The 23,635-nt window shown below is 44.6% G+C and overlaps 1 protein-coding gene across 1 annotated transcript; it reads left to right on the plus strand.

Moving 5' to 3' along the window:
• The first annotated feature begins 859 nt into the window (after window positions 1-859).
• LOC137522902 (carcinoembryonic antigen-related cell adhesion molecule 5-like) lies at window positions 860-22,043 on the plus strand. The gene is made up of 5 exons (XM_068243043.1): window positions 860-979; window positions 3,399-3,692; window positions 11,123-11,365; window positions 15,420-15,575; window positions 21,630-22,043. The coding sequence occupies exons 1-5, from the start codon at window positions 940-942 to the stop codon at window positions 21,638-21,640; spliced, it is 744 nt and encodes a 247-aa protein (XP_068099144.1). The 5' UTR covers window positions 860-939; the 3' UTR covers window positions 21,641-22,043.
• The last annotated feature ends 1,592 nt before the right edge of the window (window positions 22,044-23,635 follow it).

The following is a 23,635-nucleotide window of genomic DNA, read 5'->3' on the forward strand; positions in this document are numbered from 1 at the left end:
AGGTTTGCGCCCTGTAGATTGCGTGATAACTGTTGTGATAGCAGGTACCATGCTTTAGTGAATCGAGCCCTACAGTGTATGTGTGTCTCTATGGGTCTGATTCACAAAGCGGTGCAAAGTGTTTGCACGCCAGTGAAAAGCCCTTTATCACGCCTAAACTCAGTTTAGGCATGATAAGAAGAAACTCGCGCGAATTTTCCGCGCGCAAAGTTTTGTGCGCGCAATCGCACGGTGCAGTGTGCGCGATGCGCCCATTAAACCCTATGGGCGCTGCGCGCGGAATTACGCGATTGCGTGCGTAAAACTTTGCGCGCGGGACTTTGCGCGCGATAAAGAGCACAAATCGGTGATAACTCAGTGGTGCAAAGCTTATCACGCCTAAAGTCTTTTAGGCGTGATAACTGAGTTATCACCGCTTTGTGAATCAGGCCCTATGTGTGAAGACATGCATGTTTTATCACAGAAGCTAATGTAATTGATCGAAAAAATGCATGTAGTGCTTTACCGCTGTCTGTTTTTATCTGGATGGGGAAAACCCATTGAAGTATTCACTAGCCAAATGAATAACATTGGTTCTCAGTTTACTTGTGCAGAAAGCGAGGGGGAGGGGGAAGATGGGACCCATCCAACGTTTTGCAGGGGGGCCCAGTGATTTCTAGGTATGCCCCTGTCACCTAGCTTAACCCCCAAAAAATAAATAAATAAATAAGCACAAGTTAACAAATAATATTGGCAGAACAATGCAAAAACTTTTATATGATGGTGATGCGGCAACAATAAATGTGGTTAAAAATTAATGTTCCACCCACCTCGCTGTGCAGGTGTAACTGTTATCATAGCATTGGGACACACACCACAGTACAAAGGTTTCAGATAAAGGATGCTACTATTTAATCATGGCACAGTCTGCATAGACAGACACAATCAGGATTCACTCTGATGGGGCATCTCCTGTGTTTCTTGTTGTTGGTATTCACAGGTAAGTTTGGCCATGGAATACATGAGTTTGTCTAAAGGTGGCCATTCATCAGGTGACGTGGCAGCCGATCAACCATATGATTCAATTATTATAATTGGAATCGGATGAGAATCGGTGCTGCCAAGTGCATACCCGAGCAACAATCCGACCAATTTCGGGCCGATCAGGTGCGGAGTGGTAACAGTGAGCAATATTACATTACTGCTGCTAATGCTGGGGGGGGGGGGGGGGGGGAGAAGTCAATATGGGTACTAGGTTGAGGGAGAGGTCACTGTGGGTGCAAGATTGAGGGAGATGTCACTGTGGGTGCAAGATTGAGGGAGAGGTCACTGTGGATGCTGGGGGAGGAAGAGGTCACTGCTGTCAGGGAGACACCATCTTACCTGCTTCCATATAGCTGCGGGGATGGTTAACTAGGATTCCTGTATGGCACTGTAGGGCACTCCGAAGTGTCCCAGATGTGGAGGAGCTTCCCACGGGGCTTCTTGCGGGTAGTGGGTGGAGCTTAGACTGGGGCGGGGCTTGATTTTTGCAGCCGAAGGGGCCTTTTTATGGGAATCTAAAAATGGGGGGGGGGGTGCTTGGGCATCCAGAGCCCCCCTGCATGTTCCTCTCTGTGACTAAGTGTCTGTGTGCCTGAAAGCGTGGTTGCTTCTCTGGTCACAGTGATCCTACGTGTCCTAACCATATCCACCACTAGAGGGAGCTGTCTCTCAATGCCTGTGTCTGTGGAAACTTTCTGGTAAGCATGTAGAGAACTGTATGTGAGGCCAATGATTTCTAGAGTCTTTGTACCTTCATTCTTTTTTTATCTTTATTTTTTATTAATTATTATTTTGTAGCTAGTGACCTAAGCCGGTTTAAAAAGGGGCTCTAGGTCTGACACTGCTGCGTGCATGCGGGTGAGAGAAAGAAGGAAGGTCTTGACAAATGTGGCTGGTGAGTGAATGGTAACATTCAACACAAAACACTATAAATAATAACATATATTATTTATTTATGGTGTTTTTGAGACTTACATTTTGTAATTTTGTACTTCTTTGCAATTCTAAATTCTATTTAACCATTTCAGCCTGCAGGGATTTTTCACCTCATGCATCAGAGCAATTTTCACCTCCCATTCATTCGCTAATAACGTCATCCCTACTTATCACAATTTATTGATCTATATCTTGTTTTTTTCGCCACTAATTAGGCTTTCTTTGGGTGGTACATTTTGCTAAGAATATTTTTTTTTATAAATGCATTTTGACAGGATTAATAAGAAAAAAAAATAAAACATTCATTATTTCTCAGTTTTCGGCCATTATAGCTTTAAAATAATCCACGCTACCATAATTAAAACCTATGTATTTTATTTGCCCATTTGTCTTGGTTATGGCACCATTTAAATTTTGATCCTATCACAATGTATGGCACCAATATTTTATTTGGAAATAAAGGTGCATTTTTTCCATTTTGCGTCCATCACTATTTACAAGCTTTTAATTTTAAAAAATGTTCGTAGTATACCCCCTTCAAATGCATATTTAAAAAAGTTCAGACCCTTAGGTAACTATTTATGTCTTTTTTTTTTTTGTAATTTTTTTAATTAATTAATTAAAAAATTTATTTGGGTAATATTTTGGTGTGGGAAATAAACAGTTAATTTTTAATGTTATTATATGTGTAAATTGTAATGTAAAAAATATGTAGATGCAGTTTTACTATTTGGCCACAAGATGGCCACCTTAAGTTTTTTTTTTTCCTCCTTGTGCTTCTCGATCACTGGAAGCACAAGGGGGACGGGGAAAATTTTACGTGCAGAAAGACTGAAGCCTCTTGTAAGAGCACCTCGGTTTTTCTGCTGGGGACACGGATCGGTGATCGGGAACCATGTTCCCGTTCACTGATCCCAGGGCTACTGGGGGACAGCACGGGGCATGGTTAATATAATAATCTATGGGTGTTTTTCCAGTTGGCCTGCTAATTCATATATATTGTTAATATTGTCTTATACCTCTGTGTTTGAGGGACACTGCATTTACCCTTTGTGGTGACATTGTGATTGTTTTTAAGACGATTTTTTGTGGTTAGGATCAATAAAGATTGTATTTCTTTACATAATCTGATTAATCTGGTGCTTTTTACAAGGGTACTTTTTTCTTGTGTTGAATGGTGTATTGCCCTGCCCTTTTGCACATTCTAGTCCAGAATCTAATATGATGACCAAAATGCATGGCGCTGGCCCAATATGTTTATGCTAGTGAATGGTAACAGAGATTGTAGTAACAACTGTTACTCATGACAGAATAAGGACTCCTCTGTATGTGTGTATGCTTATTTTGATGTTTAATTTTCAGTTCAGATTTGCTTTAATGCTCTGCTCTCATATTATTCAGGAGTCCTAGTAAGTTTTGCTTATTCTTTTTATTTGCAGCTAAAGTCTCTGCAGTGAGCTTGACCGCTAACACAACAGGATGGCTCTGGGAGGATGAAGATTATGTGTCCCTGAACTGCTTAGCTTCGGGATCAGACATTAGTTTCTCATGGAATTTGGATGGAAAAACATTACCTCTAAGTTCCCGATATAACATTTCACAAATAGGTTCTCCTCCATCTTCCATCCTCACTATCAGCCCTGTCTCCAGGCTTGACAAAGGACCTTTCACCTGCTCTGTAAACAATGAAATGAACAATGTGACCAGCAATGAAGTGACACTAAAACTGGCCTGTGAGTAATGTCACCTATACTTTATATAATATTAACTAGCCAACCCGCGTCGTAGCATACGCCGCATCTATCTATCTAATAGAGTACGTGCCTCAACCTTGAAGCAAGAAGAAGTATGCTTTCCATGAGAAAATGTATGCATGCTCAAACACCAAGTTTAACCCTAGCAAGTCTGGCTTTGCAAATCCGGCCTAATTGGCTATTCATGAGGCAATGCTCATGCAAATATGCATTTGCTTTCGCATGCCAAACTATGCAGGGTCCAAAAAACAATACCGCAAAGCGATCGCCCTGCGGGTATTAGTTCATGCTACATCAGCACTATCCAGGAGCGCCACGGGGAGGATTCCGAATGACCCCATAGAACCGGGGGACTGCGGGGTCCCAGGCTCTCTTACTGCCTGGGAACCACAGCGGCACCCGGAGGGGGAGGCTGGGTGGCGCAGCTGCACCCCCCCCCCCCAAGAGTGGTCAGCCCCGGGGAGAGCTGTCCGCACCCACCTCCTAATATTAAAAACAGCCACTTACCTTAACGTCCATTGGATTCTGCTACATGCGCATTAATTTTCTCATGGAAAGCATTTTGTGCAGTTTGTATCCTTTGGAGGCAGGTGGTGGATGGCTTGCTTCGGTTGTGTGAACCCTGGAGTGAGTGCGCCTGTCCTCCCCCCCCCCCCCCCCCCTCTGGAGTGCTATATGTGAGCCAGCCCTGAGCTCTAAAGCTCGGGGTGACCCATGCTTCTCTCCTTTCTCATGTGGTGCCCCCAAATTAATGCGCATGTAGCAGAACGCAATGGACGTTAAGGTAAGTGCCTGTTTTTAATATTGGGAGGTGGGTGCAGACGGCTCTCCCCGGCGCTGGCCACACTTGGGGGGGGGGGTCGTCCACGCCACCCAGCCTCCTCCGCCGGGGTGCCGCTGTGGTTTCCAGGCAGTGAGAGAGCCTGGGACCCTGCGGTCCCCCCAGTTGTATAAAAAGGGGGCATTGGGAATCCTCCCCGTGGCGCTCCTGGAGGCCTGGAGCACACCAAAAACTGCTAGCAGATCTACAAAATGCTAGCAGATTTTGAAACGCTTTTTCTTATTTTTCTGTAGCATTTCACCTAGCATTTTGCGGTTTTGTAAAGCGTTTTTGGTGTAGTAGATTTCATATATTGTTACAGTAAAGCTGTTACTGAACAGCTTCTGTAACAAAAACGCCTGCAAAACCGCTGTGAACTGCCGTTTTTCAGAGCGGTTTGCGTTTTTTCTATACTTTACATTGGAGGCAGAAACGCCTCCGCAATCCAAAAAATGCCTCACCTCGGGAGTATGCGTTTTAGCAAAACGCCTCCCGCTCTGGTGTGCACCAGCCCATTGAAATACATTACCCAAGCGTATCCGCAGCCGCAAGTGGATCGCAAAACGCTGCCAAACCGCTCTGGTGTGCACTAAGCCGGATAGTGCTAATGTAGCATGTAGCAGGGTGACTGCTTTGTGGTATTGGTTTGTGCATGCATTTGCATGAGCATTGCCTCATGAATAGCCAATTAGCCCAGATTTGCAATGTCAGACTTGCTAGGGAAAGGCCTCTTTTCCATGGACTGTGAATAGGCAGTGAAGTGGCTCTCAAACTCTCACAACTGCCCACTGCTGCCTGGTAACTGTTCACTGCTGCCTGGTAACTGCTTGCTGCTGCCTGATAACTGCTTGCTGCTGCCTGGTAACTGCTTGCTGCTGCCTGGTATCTGCTCACTGCTGCCTGGTAACTGCTTGTTGCTGCCTGGTATCTGCTCACTGCTGCCTGGTAACTGCTTGCTGCTGCCTGGTAACTGCTTGTTGCTGCCTGGTATCTGCTCACTGCTGCCTGGTAACTGCTTGCTGCTGCCTGGTAACTGCTTGTTGCTGCCTGGTATCTGCTCACTGCTGCCTGATAACTGCTTGCTGCTGTCTGGTAACTGCTTGTTGCTGCCTGGTATCTGCTCACTGCTGCCTGGTAACTGCTTGCTGAGCACACAGCTCAACAGTCCGTGGAAAAGAGGCCTTAAACTTGGTGTTTGAGCACGCATACATTTTCTCATGCAAAGTACTTCTTCTTCTTGTTTGAAGGTTGAGGCAATTAGTCTATTATATATATAGATTCATTCATTCATTCATTTATTCAAAAAATGTCTTGGCTAAAATGTGTGGCAAAATAAATGTATAAAGTAGGTCCACCCTAAACTAATAACTCAAAAGAAAAGCTTTCAAGTTTCAAGTTGATTTGTAAACCCAGAAAATGATGTATCAGATGAGATTGTGGATGTAAGAAATGGCTTTATACAGTTCTGATCCAGTTCTGTATCACGCCTGGCAGCCTGAAAAATAAACTGAAAGGGGTTCTTTGGAGCGCGGGACATGACAGCTACAGGGGGCCGATAGAAGCCCCAGGTAAGTGTCAGTTATGTTTTAAGGCTCCACAGAGCCCCTTTAAAGTAAACCTGTGAGTTTAGTGGGGAGAAAAGTGAGGGGGAAAGCCTCTGAATCACTGTGCTTGTGCAGTAGCACGGACCCGCTCTGGCTCCAGCAGAAAATACAATCGGACGTCTGGGGGGGGGGGATCTTTGTGGACTTTGGGTAATGTATAAAACACCGGGACCCTCAGGTGTTCCGTTTTAAGTACAGATCAGTACTGATGATATTCTCATTAACAGCTTCCTCCAGTAATCTGTCAAAGGGCTCGATTCACAAAGCGGTGCTAACCCAGTTAGAGACTTTAGGCGTGATAACCATTGCACCACGCTGGTGAAAAGCCAGTTTAGGCGTGATAAGTTTAGATAAGTTTAGATTGCGCGCATAGTCCCGCATGCAAAGCAGCGCCATTAAACTCTATGCGAAGTGCACCAGACTTTGCTAGCGCAAAACTTTTGATCAGCTGTGCACTGCGGTGCTAACCCAGTTGGTGCTATAGTTATCACGCTTAAACTTATCACACCTAAACTTATCACGCCTAAACTTATCATGCCTAAACTCATCACACCTAAACTTATCACACCTAAACTGAGTTTAGGCGTGATAAAGGGCTTTTCACCAGTGTGCTAACTGTTAGCACCGCTTTTTTTAATCAAGCCCAATGTCACTCTTAAATTGTAAAGTGGGGTCACTGGGGAGTGCTATATATATTTTAATGTCCGCCAGTTGTCATCTAATCTCCGCAATGTAATCCACTCTATTCTGGACAACACCCCCCCCCCCCCCCCCCCCCGGGCCGCTTTCTTAATTATAATGGAGGTGTCCCTCTTGAGATTCGTTAACACTGTCTACTCAGCTCTGGATATATTCCCTGGCTTAGACTGCTTTCCAGTGGATATAGCCTTTTTCATTTCTGTCAATACTAATGTTTCAAATAGATCAGGGGAGTTACTGCTGATTGGAGCATCCGCTTTACTTCTAGGGGCTCGATTCACAAAGCGGTGCTAACCCAGTTAGAGACTTTAGGCGTGATAACCATTGCACCACGCTGGTGAAAGGCCAGTTTAGGCGTGATAAGTTTAGATGTGATAATTTAGGCATGATAAGTTTAGATAAGTTTAGATCGTGCGCAAAGTCCCGCACGCAAAGCAGCGCCATTAAACTCTATGCGAAGTGCACCAGACTTTGCTAGCGCAAAACTTTTGATCAGCTGTGCACTGCGGTGCTAACCCAGTTGGTGCTTAAACTTATCACGCCTAAACTTATCACACCTAAACTTATCATGCCTAAACTTATCACACCTAAACTTATCACACCTAAACTTATCATGCCTAAACTGAGTTTAGTTGTGATAAAGGGCTTTTCACCAGCGTGCTAACTGTTAGCACCGCTTTGTGAATCAGGCCCTAGGTTTTAGTCTACTGGGGACGCCCAGCCCTTTACTGACACTGCTTGTAGTCACTTCCCTAGTAGATTTATTCAGGACATGCCAAGCTCGCCATTTAATGCAACCCCTATTGCGACGTCACTAATCACATGATCCTTGGCTTCTGATGAGTGCATATATCTTATGGTGGCCACAAATGATCCAATATTTTTCATCCAGTGTAGGCAGTGGCGCAACTATAGCCCCCACCTCCACTGCAGTGACGGGGGTGGAGAAGCTGGGGGGGGGGGATAGGGGGCAGTCCAGTACCTAATAATGTAATTAAGCAGAATTCACAGCAGAAGCATAATTATAATTACCTGCTATTGACAAACATCTCTCTTTACTTCCTGGTTGGTTAGCAAATACTGTGCGGTCAGCCCATTGCCATGTGGGGAGTGTAGCCACGTGGTGATTGGCTGGCTGCACAGCACTCAGGGCCGCCATCTAAGGAGAGAGACATCTTATCCTGAGCGGGGAGGGGAAAAATTCCCCATCTGCGCATTCAGTGGTTGCCTGTGGCGGCAACCTACACTTGTGAGTATATCTTCTCTCATTTTACCCTATCTATATACCACAATAATACATGACGGGGGCTCCCGATTTGACTTCTTTTGTCTCAGCGCTTACCAGCTAAGCAGGAAGTGGAGGAGACACGATCGTCAGGAGCAGGTAATGTAAAAGTATGCTTCTGCTGTGCATTCAGCCTGATTACATTAGGGACAGGACCAGCCCCACTAGCTGACAGACCATGGGATTGGATCCTAGAACTGCAAGGCAAGAGTGATAACACTACATCACCGTTTATCACAGAAGTCTGCTATGTAAATATTATTAAGTATTTCATACCTTTTTCTAATGGTGTTACCCTTTGGTGAGGTTTACAACCACTCTGTTGTTTTTCCCACTTTGAATTTCCTTTCCAAATTTTAAGGTGCATTTTTAAAAAAAATGTGTTATATGTGATATGGCTTCTGGATTGGATTTTGGCCTGCCAACATGGAAAATGGCTGTCAATACTGACTTTTTTCTGGACATAGGCAGGCCAGAACATGGCATGACTAGTGGCCAGACAGGCACATCCCAAAGTGCCTTCCTTGCTGCCGCCTCTTAATGCTGCTCGTGCTTTCCGAGATGCCTGTGCCTTCCCAGCCACAGTTTAGTGACCCAGCTAAGTGTTCTGATGGCAGCAGCTGTGAAGTCTCTTAAGGTCTTGGCTGGCTACATTTAGTCATGTCGCGAGTTGGCCAAAGTCCCAAAAAATTAGATTTGTTGCTTACTAGCCGCATAAGCTGGCAATTTCAAGTATTGGCTGGTCGGAACCCAAAGTGACCAGACTTCAAGTTCTACCCATAACATATGCATGACTTTAAATTAAACCTGCACTAAAAAAAAAACATCCCCTGGGGGTACTCACCTTCGAGATGGGGAAGCCTTAGGGTCCCAATGAGGCTACACCCATCCCTGTAGCTGCAGGCAATCCAGCGCTGGCTCCCCCGAAACGTCCTGCAATCCTCTCCCGACAAGCCTGATGACAAGGCTTGATATATTTACCTTGCCGGGATCCTGCGCAGGTGCAGTACCTTTGGGTAAGGTGGAAATAGCCGAACCCGATCGGATCCGCTCTACTCTGCACAGGCGCAAAAGGACTTGGGCCTGCGCAGTAGAGCGGATCGATCGGGTTCGGCTATTTCTGCCTCATCCGAACTAAAAGCTCCTAGTACGCCTGTGCTGGATCCCGGCGAGGTAAATATTTACCTCGCCGCACTTCGGGGGACCCGGGCAGGCTAACGGAGGTACGCAGGAGGATGGGGGAAGCCTCGTTAGGATCCAGAGGCTTCCCCTTCCAAAGAGTAACCCTCAGGGTTTTTTTTTTAAATACAGGTTTTCTTTAATGTGTAATAACACAGTAAATTCTCTGCCCTGTTATATACAAACTGTCAACTAGCTGTTTGGGAGTAAGAATTTAGCTTCCATCATCATGAAAGGCTCATCATGGGTGGGATGGTTCTACTTGTGGTTCAATCTACTATTGGTTCAATCCACAGGAAACCTCTGACTAAATGTATCAATTCCACGTTGAAAAAGCTATTTAACGTAAGTTCATTATATACTACAAAGATACAGTACATAGAGGTTGATTCGCCATAACAAATAGTGTGCCTTATCAGAGTTAGCATGCCTTATCAGAGTTAAATGCCTCATCAGAGTTGGTAGGCCTTATCAGAGTAGCATAGCAAGCACTACGAACTAATGCCTGCTAATTGGCAATGACGAGAGCTTTCCTCGTCTTGCCCTGAGCCTCTGCGGGTCCAATCACTTTAAAAGGACATTAGCCCAATAGGTTTCCTGTCAAGTTTCCTGTCAAGTGACAGGCAACCTATTGGGCCAATGAAAGTGTGGGGATAATGTCCTTTAAAGTGATTGGACCCGCAAGGGGCTCAGGGCAGGACAAGTGGAGCTCTCGTCATTGCCAATTATCAGGCATAAGTGTGTAGCGCTTGCTATGCTACTCTGATAAGGCACGCTAATTCTGATGAGGCATGTTAACTTTGATAATGCATGATAACTCTGATAAGGCATGTTGACTCTGATAAGTCATGTTTAGCTCTGATAAGGCACACTATTTGTTATAGTGAATCAACCCTATAATGTGTTTACAAACGATCTTACTTTCTACTTTAACCTCCTTAGAGGTCATCCCGAGTCAGGCTCGGGACGGAAAGCCACAGAACAGGGTGGTAATCCTGTGCCTAAGTGAGATTCATGCAGGAGCTGCTGCAGACCTCTCTGTGGTATGTTTTTCTTCTTGTTTTTAGGGTCTAAAAGCTTGTGAAAAAATTGTATGGCTTTTAGACCTTAAAGAGAATCTGTACTCTAAAATCCTTACAATAAAAAGCATAACATTCTATTTATTATGTTCTCCTGGGCCCCTCTATGCTGTTTCTGCCACTCCCTGCTGCAATCCTGGCTTGTAATTGCCAGTTTTAGGCAGTGTTTACAAACAAAAAACATGGCTGCCAACCAGCATGTGATAGTCTGAGAGAAGCTCAGTCTGTGACTCATACAGAGCCTGGAGGGGGCATGGAGATGGCGTGCATAACTTCTGCCTATCACAGCAGAGCAGCACATTCCTGCCTGAGCCGACAAAGCCGTCAAAGGAAAGAAGATTAGATTACATAGCAGAGATAATACAGCCACTGTGCAACTAGGAAAGGCTGCAGTAAGAGACCACATTAGAACAGGTATAGGAACTTATATGATAGAAGAAATAAGGTTGAACAATTTGTTACAGAGTCTCTTTAAATCTGGAAATAATTATAATGCCAATGGTATATCAATGTGGTATTACAATTTGTTTGTTATTTGTGTTGGAACATTATATTTTTCCCATTACATATGTAATTTCAAGAAATTCAAGCATGCTTTCCTTGTTTACCACCTTCCCATGTGAAGTCTTCTGCTGTTTGGTGGTGAATACATTTGCTGATAATCTTATACGTTTGGAATGACTATATGATGATACTGAAATCACATTTGCTAGATGAACTGGACCTATATTCATGTTTTACAGGGAGACCAGAAGGAGACCTTCAGTGCACTGTAGAGCCCACTGGTGAAGGGTTATGGCTTGGCTGTGGCTGGAAAGGAGGAAACCCCAATCCTCTCTTAATTCAACGTTTTCCTGGATACCCAGGCCACCTTGGAAGCAACTATATAGCCATGCTTGTCCGCCGTGATAGCGATTTTCATGGAAAAGAATTTATCTGTGAAGGAGAGCAGCTGGAAAGAACATCCCAATGTGTTGTGCGATTTGGTATGATTGAAATGTGGTTGATTGAAAAATGTATTGTATTTTCCATGTTTCATCCATTCAGAGGAGAAGCAATTAAATCCTGAGACCTAAGAAAAATTGCATCATTATGAGATCAGGATGATGATGACGATCTTGTTGTGTTTGTGAAGTTATTACTGGGGGAACAACTAGACCGTTCTGCTCTCACTATTTACAGACACATTTAAAGAGTGTCTACTCTTCCGTAGTGATGGCCTGAACAATTTGCCGGCAGACAGTTCCCAGTGAACTTCGGCTGTTCCCCATTCGCATTTAATGCAAGCTTTGTTGTCAAAAGCTTGCGGTCGCATTTAACATTAAAGGAAGCATTAGCCATTTTATGCTACCTTCAGAACTACATACCCAGGGCTTCTTCCAGCCCTTTGCAGCCGATATGTCCCTCGCTTCATCTCCGCTCCGAGCCGCTGGCTTGGGGTCCCCGGCGGTGGAGAGAACGACCTCGCCAGGTCGACCTCTACTGCACCTGCGCGAGCGACGTTGTCAATCACTGGCACTTGAGCTTGAGTGCCCTGCGCAGGCACAGTAGTTCAGCATCTGCATAGAACTACTGCGCCTGCGCAGAATACTGAAGCTCATGTGCCAGTGCTTGACAAGGGCGCTCACACAGGCGCCGAGTAAGTAGATCTGAAGGTTGATGCCTCCTTTAAAGTCAATTTTTTTTCCTATTGTAAATTTAAAATCGATGTTCTCCAAAACTACAAGATTGTTTTGAATTTTTCCCCCTCGTTCCCAGTGTCTTCCTTAACATACCATGAAAGTTCGGTGTTTCTAGCATGTACGGGAGCTTTGCTATTAACCGCTATAGTCAGCGGCCATTACACTTAAAATTAACCATTAAAAAAGCGTTTGCGCAAAATAAGTATTTTTTGGCAACTATTTTGCACTTGATCGTCCTCCTCCATGTCACTATCTGAGGATTTGGGACACTTTCTACAACTTTTTTAAAGAAATTGTGGCTGCAGGGATGCCCTGAAAGTTTTGACGTTTGCCTGCCCATTAATGTCTACGGAGCTCGAACATTTGCGTAAAATTTGCAAACGCAAAAGGTTATGTTAGCCCCATCACTACTTTTCCACTGCCTATAGCAGTCTAGAGGGAGGAAATATCTGATCTGCGGCATGCATGTTCAGGTTCATACAAGGGCAATTTATTAAATAGATATTGAGTATAGGATATGAGCCTTTCTTTTTTACTGTACCCTTTCTTTTTTTCTGGTACTTCAAGTGTGATGAGACAGGATCATTCTCATCTTGCTGTTAGGTGAATAGGAGTTTGATGCACAAACCACCGGTAATATTGCGGTGCACAGGCAGCCCACGGCCATATTACAGTTACTACCGCCACTAGCAGTGAACTGAGCGCAACAATATCAGCGCAACCTGCAGTATATGGTTAACGCAAGCATTGTTAGAGTTAGGCAAATTACACAAGTAGAATAACGTGCTTTACTGCAATAACACTTGCATTGATTATGTACTGTAGGTCATGTTGTAATGGTAATATTGATGTGTGCTGTCTGCGCACTACAATATTCCTGGCGGATAGTGCATCAACCACTATATATATCATGTTTGTAATCTACACCCATTACAACCATATTTGTCAGGGCCAGTTCTAGACTTTTGCTGCCTGAGGCAAACTTGGGAGGATGTGCCCCCCACCACCCTCTGATTTGGAATGATCACACAGCACCCTACAATTTACTCTGCTTCATTTAAAGTTCTCACATGACATGCTGCAGCTCAACACAATAGGCTGGCTGTGAGTCTGTGACAAATAAACTGCTCATCCTTAGCTACTCCATTCCTCCTCAGGAAGGTACACACAGTCAGCCCCGGGCTGCCCATGAGGCGGGGTGACGCAGGTTCCTCAGGCAGCACTTGAACGACATTGCAGGAAGTGATGATGAACAGTGGTGTGAATGCTGGAACGAGAAAGGAAGAGGTGAGTAATTGCTCCACCGTCCATTGCCTGACGTGTGTGGCCGCTGTGCAATTAGCTGGAGGGGGAGACCAGACAGGGGGACCCTGGTGAGGGGAGAGGGGAGGTCCGACCCCCCTCCCTGCCTCTGTGCCCGTTGCCCCCCATCCTGGCTGCTACTCCCTCCAGGCTACCTGGGAGCTATACTACCTGGGGTGGGGGGAGGCGGCATCCTCACAAGTTTGCCTCGGGCGGCAAAAAGTCTAGAGCCGGCCCTGTACACAGTACAAAAATCAGAATCAACTTTATTCGCCAAGTACGGCAGGCGCCGCACCCGGAATTATTTGTGGACACATGGCAATGGCAATGTACAATAGTGCAATAATGACAAACATGAAAAACAATAATAGCATCAATGCAACAAATAACTCTTAGTGCAGTTAGGCAAGACCATTTCTCAAGACAGGCATGGTACGGTAGCATGTGGAGTAGTGCTGCCTGATCTCTGCGTCTGATGCAAATGTTTTACCTTGCCTCATGAGAGAACCGGCCCTGCGTATTGTACAGTGCTGATAAATATGCTGGCAAACAATAATAAGTCATAATGCCAATTGCCTGACTTCTGTGCTAATGCTCTTCCTCTAATGCTTTACCTCACTGGTTTAGAATGAGCACGCAGATCAGATGTTTGACTTTGGTCTGTTTGGTTTATACTGTGGCTAAGCGTCCTTTTACACTATATCAGTTGCTGTCAGTTAACTGAAAGGACAACTGATGTGCAGTACAGTGTCCGTGTTTCCCTATGGCCTCTTTCACACTATATGCTGAAAAACTGAAGCTTTTTTACAATTCACTGCTATGGAGAAAAATATGCATTGCAACAAAACGCATTGAAACTCAAAAAAGGGAACCTGAAGTGAGACGTATATGGAGGCTGCGATGTTTATTTCCGTTTAAACAATACCAGTTGCCTGGAAACCCTTCTAATCTATTTGGCTGCAGTAGTGTCTGAATCACACCAGAAACAAACATGCAGATAATCTTGTCAGCTCTGACAAAAAGGTCAGAAACATCTGATCTGCTGAATGCTTGTTCAGGGGCCATAGCTAAAATTATCAGAGGAAGAAGATCAACAGGATAGCCAGGGAACTGGTATTGCTTAAAAGGAAATAAATATGGCAGCCTCTATATACCTCTCGCTTCAGGTTCCCTTTAAAGGGATACTGTAGGGGGGTCGGGGGAAAATGAGTTGAAGTTACCCGGGGCTTCTAACGGTCCCCCACAGACATCCTGAGCCTGCACAGCCACTCACCGATGCTCGAGCCCCGCCTCCGGTTCACTTCTGGAACTTCAGACTTTAAAATCTGAATACCACTGCGCCTGCATTGCAGTGTCCTAATTCCCGCTGATGGCACCAGGAGCGTACTGCGCAGGCCCAGCATGGTCTGTGTCTGTGCCGTGCGCTCCTGGTGACATCAGGGGAAGCGAGGACACGGCAACGCAGGCGCAGTGGTTTTCAGATTTTAAAGTCTGAAATTCCAGAAGTGAACTGGAGGCGGGGCCGGAGCATCAGTGAGTGGCTGCACGGGAACAGGATGTCTGAGGGGGACCATTAGAAGCCCCGCGTAACTTCAACTCATTTTCCCCCAACCCCCCTACAGTATCCCTTTAAATTTACCCAGGATGAAAGTGATATGGAGGCTGCCATATTTATTCCCTTCTAAGCATTACCAGTTGCCTGGCTGTCCTGCTGATCCTCTACCTCTAATACTATTATCCATAGCCCCAGAACAAGCATGTAGCAGATTGGGGGTTTGTGACATTATTATCGGAACTGATAAGATTAGCTGAATGCATGTTTCTGGTGTTATTCAGACACTTCTGCAGCCAAATAGATCAGCAGGGCTGCCAGGCAACTGGTATCGTTTAAAAGGTAATAAATATGGCAGCCTCCATATACCTCTCACCTCGGGTTCACTTTAAGAGTAAAAGGGCCCTAAGAGTGGTACTTGTCTACTTTATAATGCATCATGTAATATTTTCCACCCACACCACACAGTATAAATTGGTTTTGTATGTTTTGTTTTTTTCTCAGGTTGTGCAGATTACGCATCTCCCACACTTCCCCCAGATGATGTTAATCCTTCAGAAGGACTGAGTGGTGGAGAAATAGCTGGATTTGTGATTGGAGTGATATTTGGACTGACTATTATCATCACCATCACTGTTTTCATTACACTGAGAAGAAAAAGTATGTAACAGTGGTCTGAGTTTATGGAGTTTACTATTGGGAATTACTGTCTTGATATTACCATATTTTTCAGAATATAAGACACACTTTTTCTCCCCCAAAAATGGGGAGAAAAAATCCATGCATCTTATATTCCAAAGACAGGGACTCTCCGACTTATGAACGCCCGCCAATACAAACGGCGACTCATCGCAATGTCTAGGACTTCCTGCCTTGAACCCCTATGTCCTCCTCTGCTGCCCCTTGTGTCTCCTTCACGTGTATAGTGAGAAGCGGTAGCACCAGCTCACCTGATCCATGGATTCCAGCGGCCATCACAGACCTCTCATCTACCGCACGGCTCCCCCTACTGATGGCTTCTGCAGAATAAGTGGGAGATGAGAGGTCTGCATTCACTGCTGGAATCGATGGATCAGGAGAGCTGGTGCTGACATTTCACACTATACTTGGGCAGAGGAATGGACACAGGAAGGTAGAGAGGGGGACAAACGGGCACAAAGGGAGACACAGGTGGGCAGAGAGGGGCACAAAGGGAGACACAGGAGGGCAGAGAGGAGGACAAATGGCTACAAAGGGGGACACAGGAGGGCAAAGAGGGGGGGCAAACAGCCACAAAGGGGGACAGAGAAAGACACGGGGGGCAGAGAGGAGGACAAACAGCCACAAAGAGGGACAGAGAAAGACACAAATGGACAGACAAGGACACAGAAGAGCCAACTAGGGCTCAGAGGAGGACACAAGTGGGACAGAGGAGACATGGGGGCAGGGCCGGATTAAGCACCAGGCAACACAGGCACTTGCTTAGGGCCCGGTGAGAATAGGGAGGCCCGTTTTGAGTGGGCTGACTGCTGGGCATTAAAGATACACGTGTGTTGTTGCTAAACCTCGTGGTGTTCCGGTTCCAGAAGCAGCTGAGCGCCAGGCAGCATCAATTTGCACTGACTTCAATGCTGCCCGATATAGACAGACCCGCAGCTTCCAGCGTCTACCTGTGGCCCAGCTCCATTGAACAGCTCGTGAGTTTATAAAGTAACTTCCTGTGTGCTGATGATGGATCTGCAGCCATTCACTTCCTCTGCACTGTTCTTGATGCTGGACCCTGGGTAGCTACTGGTAGCTGCTGGTCTGTCTGTATCGGGCAGCATTGAAGTCAGTGCGAGTGCGAGAGGAAGTTGATGCTGCCTGGTGCTCAGTTGCTTCTGGAACTGGAACACCACAAAGTTTAACAACACACTTGCATCTTCATGCCCTGCACTCTATGTTGACACGGACAGGTGGCCACGCGGACCTTGAGGTCTGGTGGGGACGTGGGAGCAATTAAATAATTTAATGCCCAGCAGTCAGCCCACTCAAAATGGGCCCCCCTATTACCAGACATCCGGAGGACTGTCGGGTGGCGCAGAATGATTGCAGAGCAAATTTATGCCTGCTCTACCTGCAATGAAACTGAAATCCTCTTTCCCACATGTGCTAATCTTAATGTAAACCTGTGCTTGTTTTATTTTACTTAATATTATTCAACGGATGGCCCAAATCTGCTACTTTGCTTAGGGCCCCATTTGGCCTTAGTCCGGCTCTGCATGGGGGACACAGGAGGACACATAGGGAACACAGGAGGAAACATGGGGACACAATAATTATGGGAAGAACATCTACAAGATGCTCCTGGACCATGGACGCACCAGGTTTAGTATAATTTTTTTTCCATGGTTCTTGCTCTCTAAACTTAGGTGCTTCTTGTAGCCCCGGGGCGTCTTATATTCCAAAAAATACAGTATAATTCATCAAATGGAAAGAACTCTTATTTTTGATTGAGCCAATTAGCCTGCTTTTTTTAAAGTATTCAAGATGGGTACACTGGTGGCAATTTGTTGATCTTAAAGTGTACATGAGCTAAATTTATTGTAAGGATTTATACTTACCTGGGGCTTCCTCCAGCCCCCTGTAGTCTATCTGCAGGAATGACATCCTCCCATTCCCCTCTTAGGCAGTTCTTAGGCAGTGTAACCCAGTAAAATTTACTGAATTCTCCAGTTGTGCTCCACTGAGCATGTCCCCATTGTGTTCTTGTAGCTGGGAGCGTTCTGTGCATGTGCAGTTTGTTAAAACTGTAACTGTGCTTGAGCAGAACACTCCCAACTAGGGGAAAGTAATCAGGAGGGTGTGCATGGCCAGGACCTCGCCTGCGCAGTGGAGCATGACTGGGCTAGATTGTGTACATGGAGCAGCCTGAAAGGATTGCTGGGGAGCCCATGGCCTAGAGGGAGTTGGAGGAAACCCCAGGTCAATATAAATAATTATGCTTAATTTATATCAGGTTTCCTTTAAATCACCACTAGACCAAAACATTTTTTTTTAAAAAGGCAAAATCTGAAAGCAATTCATTTGATTAATGTATATTATAAACACTGCTAAATGTGTATCCATAGCAAAAAGGGGGATTCATTTGGAAGAAGAATATAAGGTGATTATAATGGAAGTGGGCAGAAGGAGCATACATTAGATGGAGGTGTGCTCCTTGCACGTGCAGCTGGATAGAATACTGGCTAGGGGTGTTGCCTTTGATGTAGAGTTTGAGCCTTTGACCAGGGTTTAAATCTTGGCTTAAGCCAGGACATTAAACAGTAAGGAGTATTCGGGCAAGGCTCCCAATTGCTCCTGGTCAACTGTGGAGCGTGCCCTGAGTGGCTGCATCTCTAAAGCGCTTGAAGTCAGCCAGGAGAAAACTGCAACATAAATGGTATGTGTCTTGTCTTGCTCTACACTCAGGGCTGTTTTTAGGCATAGTGAAACCGGGCCTATGCCTGGGGTGACACCAGCAAAAGGGATCAATACATAGATATTCTTATCACTAACCACTAGCAGCGATGATCGTAATCAGTTAATTATGATTACACACAATTTTGCGTACATTTTCACAATTACGCCTATAGGGATTATGAATTGTTAATTCAGTTGATTTTGTATAATCAATTGTAATTACGAATGCATTTACGCATAATTTATGCATAATTTCATGCCGTAGTGAACGGCAAAGCCCCCATACATGCTATTGCTACCAAAATTGCATATGTTAAGGAGATTAGTGGGTACAAATAAAAAAATATATATTAAAAAAAACCTTGTAGTTTTTGAGAAAACGTTTTTTTAAAAATACAAAGAAAAATGTTTTTTTTAAACTCAGAAATATTACAATTTAAAAAACTTTTTTGCTTTGCATTTTTAAAATCGATTTTCTCAAAAACTACAAGGTCTTTTTGAACAATTCATTTTTTAACTTGGACCCAATATTCTCTTTAACATATGCAGTAATTTTGTTCGCAATAGCCTGTATGGGGCCTTTGCTATTTACTGCCTAATTGGGCACAAAATTACACGTAAATTATGCGTAAGTCCATGTGTAATTACGAATCCTTGCAATTATATTCAAAATGAATTACGTTTTTCCTCGAAATTTCACATTACGATGTGTAATTACGGATTACGATGCTAGTTCATTGAGAAAGGGATGGGGGGGGGGGATATATTAACACTAAAGGGACACAGCAGATTAGCATAGCAAAGTAGCATGCGGCTACACAACTCACATAACAATTTTTGAAAGGGTGAGTTTAGGCTGGTGAAGCTTTGCTGGCTTAGAAATAGTTTGTGTATCCTTCATAAACTCAGTGGCGTATCCAGAGGGGTCCAGGCATGGCTTGTGCCATGGGCGCCACAGCACCATGCCTTCCTGTCACTAAGAGTTCAGAACAGATTTAATTGGGAGGCGGGAGGCACATGGCTACTTAATTCTAATATCTAGGGGAATGTTAAGAAACAATTTTAGTGTATGCCATAGGCACTATATTAACCAGATATGCCCCTGCATATACTTATTTTGAGAAACAACATACAGTAATCTGCGAATAAGCTATTAGTTTGTTATTGGTGTCTGCAAAACCAATTAATTCAGGTTAGGAAATTCCTATCCATAGAATTGGGAGAGGCATGAGCTGCCTTCCTTGGAGCAACAAAATAGCCAGAAGCCATTCCTGTCATGTACACGAGAAAAAAGGTGCCCAGAAAGGCAGATAGAATATTGGTATATTTACCAATATTCTACTCTTACAGGACAAATGACGATAGTAAAATATCGGTAATAAATGGCAATATTTTATCATAGCTAAGTATAACCCTATACTCACATTGAACCCTCCCACTAATGATGACTAACCTTAACCACCCCCCATGACTAACCTTAACCACCCCCCATGACTAACCTTAACCCCCCCATGACTAACCTTAACCACCACCCCCCCCGACAGATAACCCCCCCACACACACACACACACTCCCTGATGGCTAACCTCAACTTACCATGGCTAACCTTATTATTAACCACCCCCCATGGCTATGCTTAGCCCCCCATGGCAAACCTTAACTGCCCACTCATGTCACTGCCAATGCGTGGACACAAAACCCTGCAAAGATGCATATTTTTGGGTGCCGCCATAGAAAAACAGCAATGCCTGCTATTGTAGCCGTATTTTGCCTTGCGGGCACCAAAGGCACCTGAATCCTCCCAGCCCCCCCCCCCCCCCCCCCCGCTGCAGATGTCTCTGTGGGCACCCATGGACTGCACCGAAGCTTATGCTGTTAGTAGGAGCCCACATTTCCTGCTTTCGTCATATCTGCACAGATCTAATGTGCTTTCCCTCATCCCCTCTCTCTACCGATATCTGTGTACAGTATACACGGGCTCAAATTCACTAAGCATTAGTGCCGTCAGCTGCAAATGCTAATCTGCATCAGCACACAGGGCAGGGATGGCATGCAGAGAAGGAGTGAGACGGCATGCAGAGGCTAAGCAGCTCCAGGCAGGATTCAGTATACACACGAGGAGAGAGCTCCAGGCAGCAGAGCTGTGTTACGTGGTACAGTGTTCAGTGTGGCTCTGCTGCCTGGAGCTTTTTCCCTGTGTGTATACTGAAGTCTGCTTGGAGCTGCTCACTCAGTCTCTGCATGCTGTCCCGCCCCCTCTCTACGGGTCAACATGTTCTTTCATCCAGGTGCCACCACTTTGAGAGTTCCCCAGCAGAGAGAGACAGAGCAAGTGGCAGATGTAGTGAGTCTGAGAGGAAGCAGTGACAGCCGTGCAGACTACCATAAACCTGGCTGCAGGAGGGCCCTTTATTCTCCAGGGCCCATATTGTCAAACTAGAGTTACATGCAAAGCCATGCCCCTTCCCCTTCAAAAGCTCCTCAAAAGAGTGAGACAGTCCAGGCAGATAAAATGGAGATGAAGATAGCAGCTCCCAGTGACCTCTACTCTCCCTCGGCAGCACCCTGTGACCCCTCTCCCCACCCCCCTGACAGCACTGTGACTTCTAATCTGGCCTTGCTTCCACAGCTGAGCCAAGGTCCTCCAGCAGCCAACGCTGAGACACCAAAGTGTGCCAACCCATCCCTCCCATCCCAATCGCCACACACTGATTGCTATTAGACTAAAGGTGGCCATACATGGTACAATTTTTTTAATTTTTTTTCCATTAGATAATTTAGTTCGATTATTCCATTAGATCGAATTATAAAGATTTTTCCAGCATGTCCGATCAGATTTTTCTCGAAAAAAGGAGGTTCCCATCAGTTTGTGCTTCATGTTACTTCCTGTGTAAACAGGAAGTAGCATTAAGCTCTTAGAGATCAGAGACCTCCTGCGCGATGGAGGTATGTATTCAGCCTGCCGCCACCCGCCCACTGCCGCTAATGATTGCAGGAGGGGGAGCGCTGGGAGGAGAGCCCGAGGTGAGGGGGAGGATGTCCCCCCTCCCCACCGATCTGCAGCCAAGCTCTCCCCTCATGTTGCGACCCTCCTGGACCCCAAAAAGTCCCTGAGTGGGCCCTAGGGAGGGCGGGGGCGGATTTTTTTTGCAGGGGGCCCCAGGGATTTCTAGTTATGCCCCTGATTGTCTGTATTATGTACCCCATATTTGTTTCTTACTTTGTACAGTATCACAGAATATGTTGGCGCTTTATAAATCAATAGTAATCGTAAAAATAATAATCTGTTTCTAGGAGAGATTTGAGTGAAAGAAGAACAGAAATGAAACAAGCTTCATTACACATAAAAGTGACTTATTCTCCCATCTTGATACCCATCTGCCACACAGCACTGGACACCGCAGGAATACTCAGATCTTCAGATTAAACCATTGTCTCTCAGCACACTGGAGCCTCACATCAAATGTTTACATCATAAGCACATTGTGATGTGCATCATATTAGGATAGCACAGAGAATACAGGAGATATTCTGCTTCTAGACTTCACAAGAGCTATTATCGGGCCAAAATGAGGCACAGAGGAAAGTCTGGACCTACTTTATCAACGAGTGCACAAGGAAATATGTCATTTTATTTTCTATGTTCTACAAGTAGAAATTGTTTTGTATGGATTAAAATTGAAATAAAGAATTTAGAAATGTGTACAATTGTATTATTTGTATTAGATTTTCAGTGGTGATGCCATAGGGTGAGTCCTATTCTAAGAACCATAGTAGCCAATAAAAGGTAAACATGGGTTTTGATTGGTTACTATCAGTTACTATCGGGTAGGCAGCCTTCATTGTGGGACTTTATGCAGAAGACCTTATAAATTGTTTTGGGGGACAGATTGTTTAACCACTTCAGCCTTCAGAGTTGTTGTCACCTTATGCATCCAAGCAATTTTGTACCCTAGCGGTAATTGCAAGCTCTCATGGCCTACATGTTTAAAAAAACAAATCCCTAAGGTAACAATTTATTTATTCTATTTTAAATCCTGTCAATTTGGTTTTGTTTTTTTTACAAGTGTTTTACTTTTGTACAAAATATATGAAAAATAACAATGTTATTAATTTTGATTCTGTTTGTCACAATTTGTCACTAAAAAGGATTCACAAGCCCTAGGCCTCAACCCTAAAACACCTTAAAATCCATTCTACAACGTATCATGGTTCAATAATAACACATATCTTTCAGTTGATGGCTAGTTTTGCAACTAGCAGGACATTCCCATTAACTCCGAAGAGTATATGTGGCTTTGTACAGGACTTTTTTTTTCACACAGAATTTTAGCGCCATGTTTTGTTTGCATACCCCCAGAATCATAACTATCCTGCACCGGTACCATTTCATGTAGTTTTTCCTCAGTTCCACAGTTTTCAACCATCCCTATGTCAGATGATCTGCTCTGTGCTCACAGGGAAAGACCTCCCAGCTCCTCCCTGACAATCCCATAAGTTGGCTGATGGGATGGAGAGAACCTTAGATGCCTCACACACTTGGTGGGCTATTGGTTATGCAGCATCTGCCTTTAATAAAGCAAACCTGTTTAGCAAACTCATCGAGGTATCTGGGTATAGTTTATATAGACATATATAGACATATGACTATGGTAGGGATTCTAAAAACAACAAGAAGGAGGCAGGCACTCAGTGAAAACACATGGATGCTGACAAGTGCATTGACAGCTGTTGATGTTCAGACCTCAGCAGTAACTAAGTGCTCTAGACCGTGGTGAACCAGTGTTAATGAACAAACTGAAGAAAAAATGGTGGTCTGGCACTATATCTTTAATTGAACGTAGGAAGTGCACAGGTATGAAGGTGAATAGTTCAACTTCAAAAAAGTTCAATTGAACAATAAAGGTACTTATCGTGCTGCTGAAGTGAGGGAGATGTCTGTGGGCGCCAGTGGGTGCACGGCCTTACGACCATTTCACAATAGGGTGAGCCCTGCTTCTTCTGAGGAAGTGTGGTATATTGACAAATTCGTAATGTAGAGACGTAAGCGATTTTATTCAGAGTTTTCAATTTTTTTTTTCATAACTGGGGAAAAATTGAACACACGTCAGATTTGTTTATATGTTGCAATCAAATTATGAAAAAAAAAAAAAAAAAGATTGAAAACTCTTGCTTGGGTCTTTATATTACGAAATTGTCAATCTACTACACAACAATCATACAATCTTGCAAAAAATTGATCAGAAATTTCCAGCACTCCAGATGAAGGAAAATTGAACATTGAGGGAAATCCAAAATCC

Source organism: Hyperolius riggenbachi, chromosome 6 (genome assembly GCF_040937935.1).
Source record: "Hyperolius riggenbachi isolate aHypRig1 chromosome 6, aHypRig1.pri, whole genome shotgun sequence".
Taxonomy (NCBI): Eukaryota; Metazoa; Chordata; class Amphibia; order Anura; family Hyperoliidae; genus Hyperolius; species Hyperolius riggenbachi.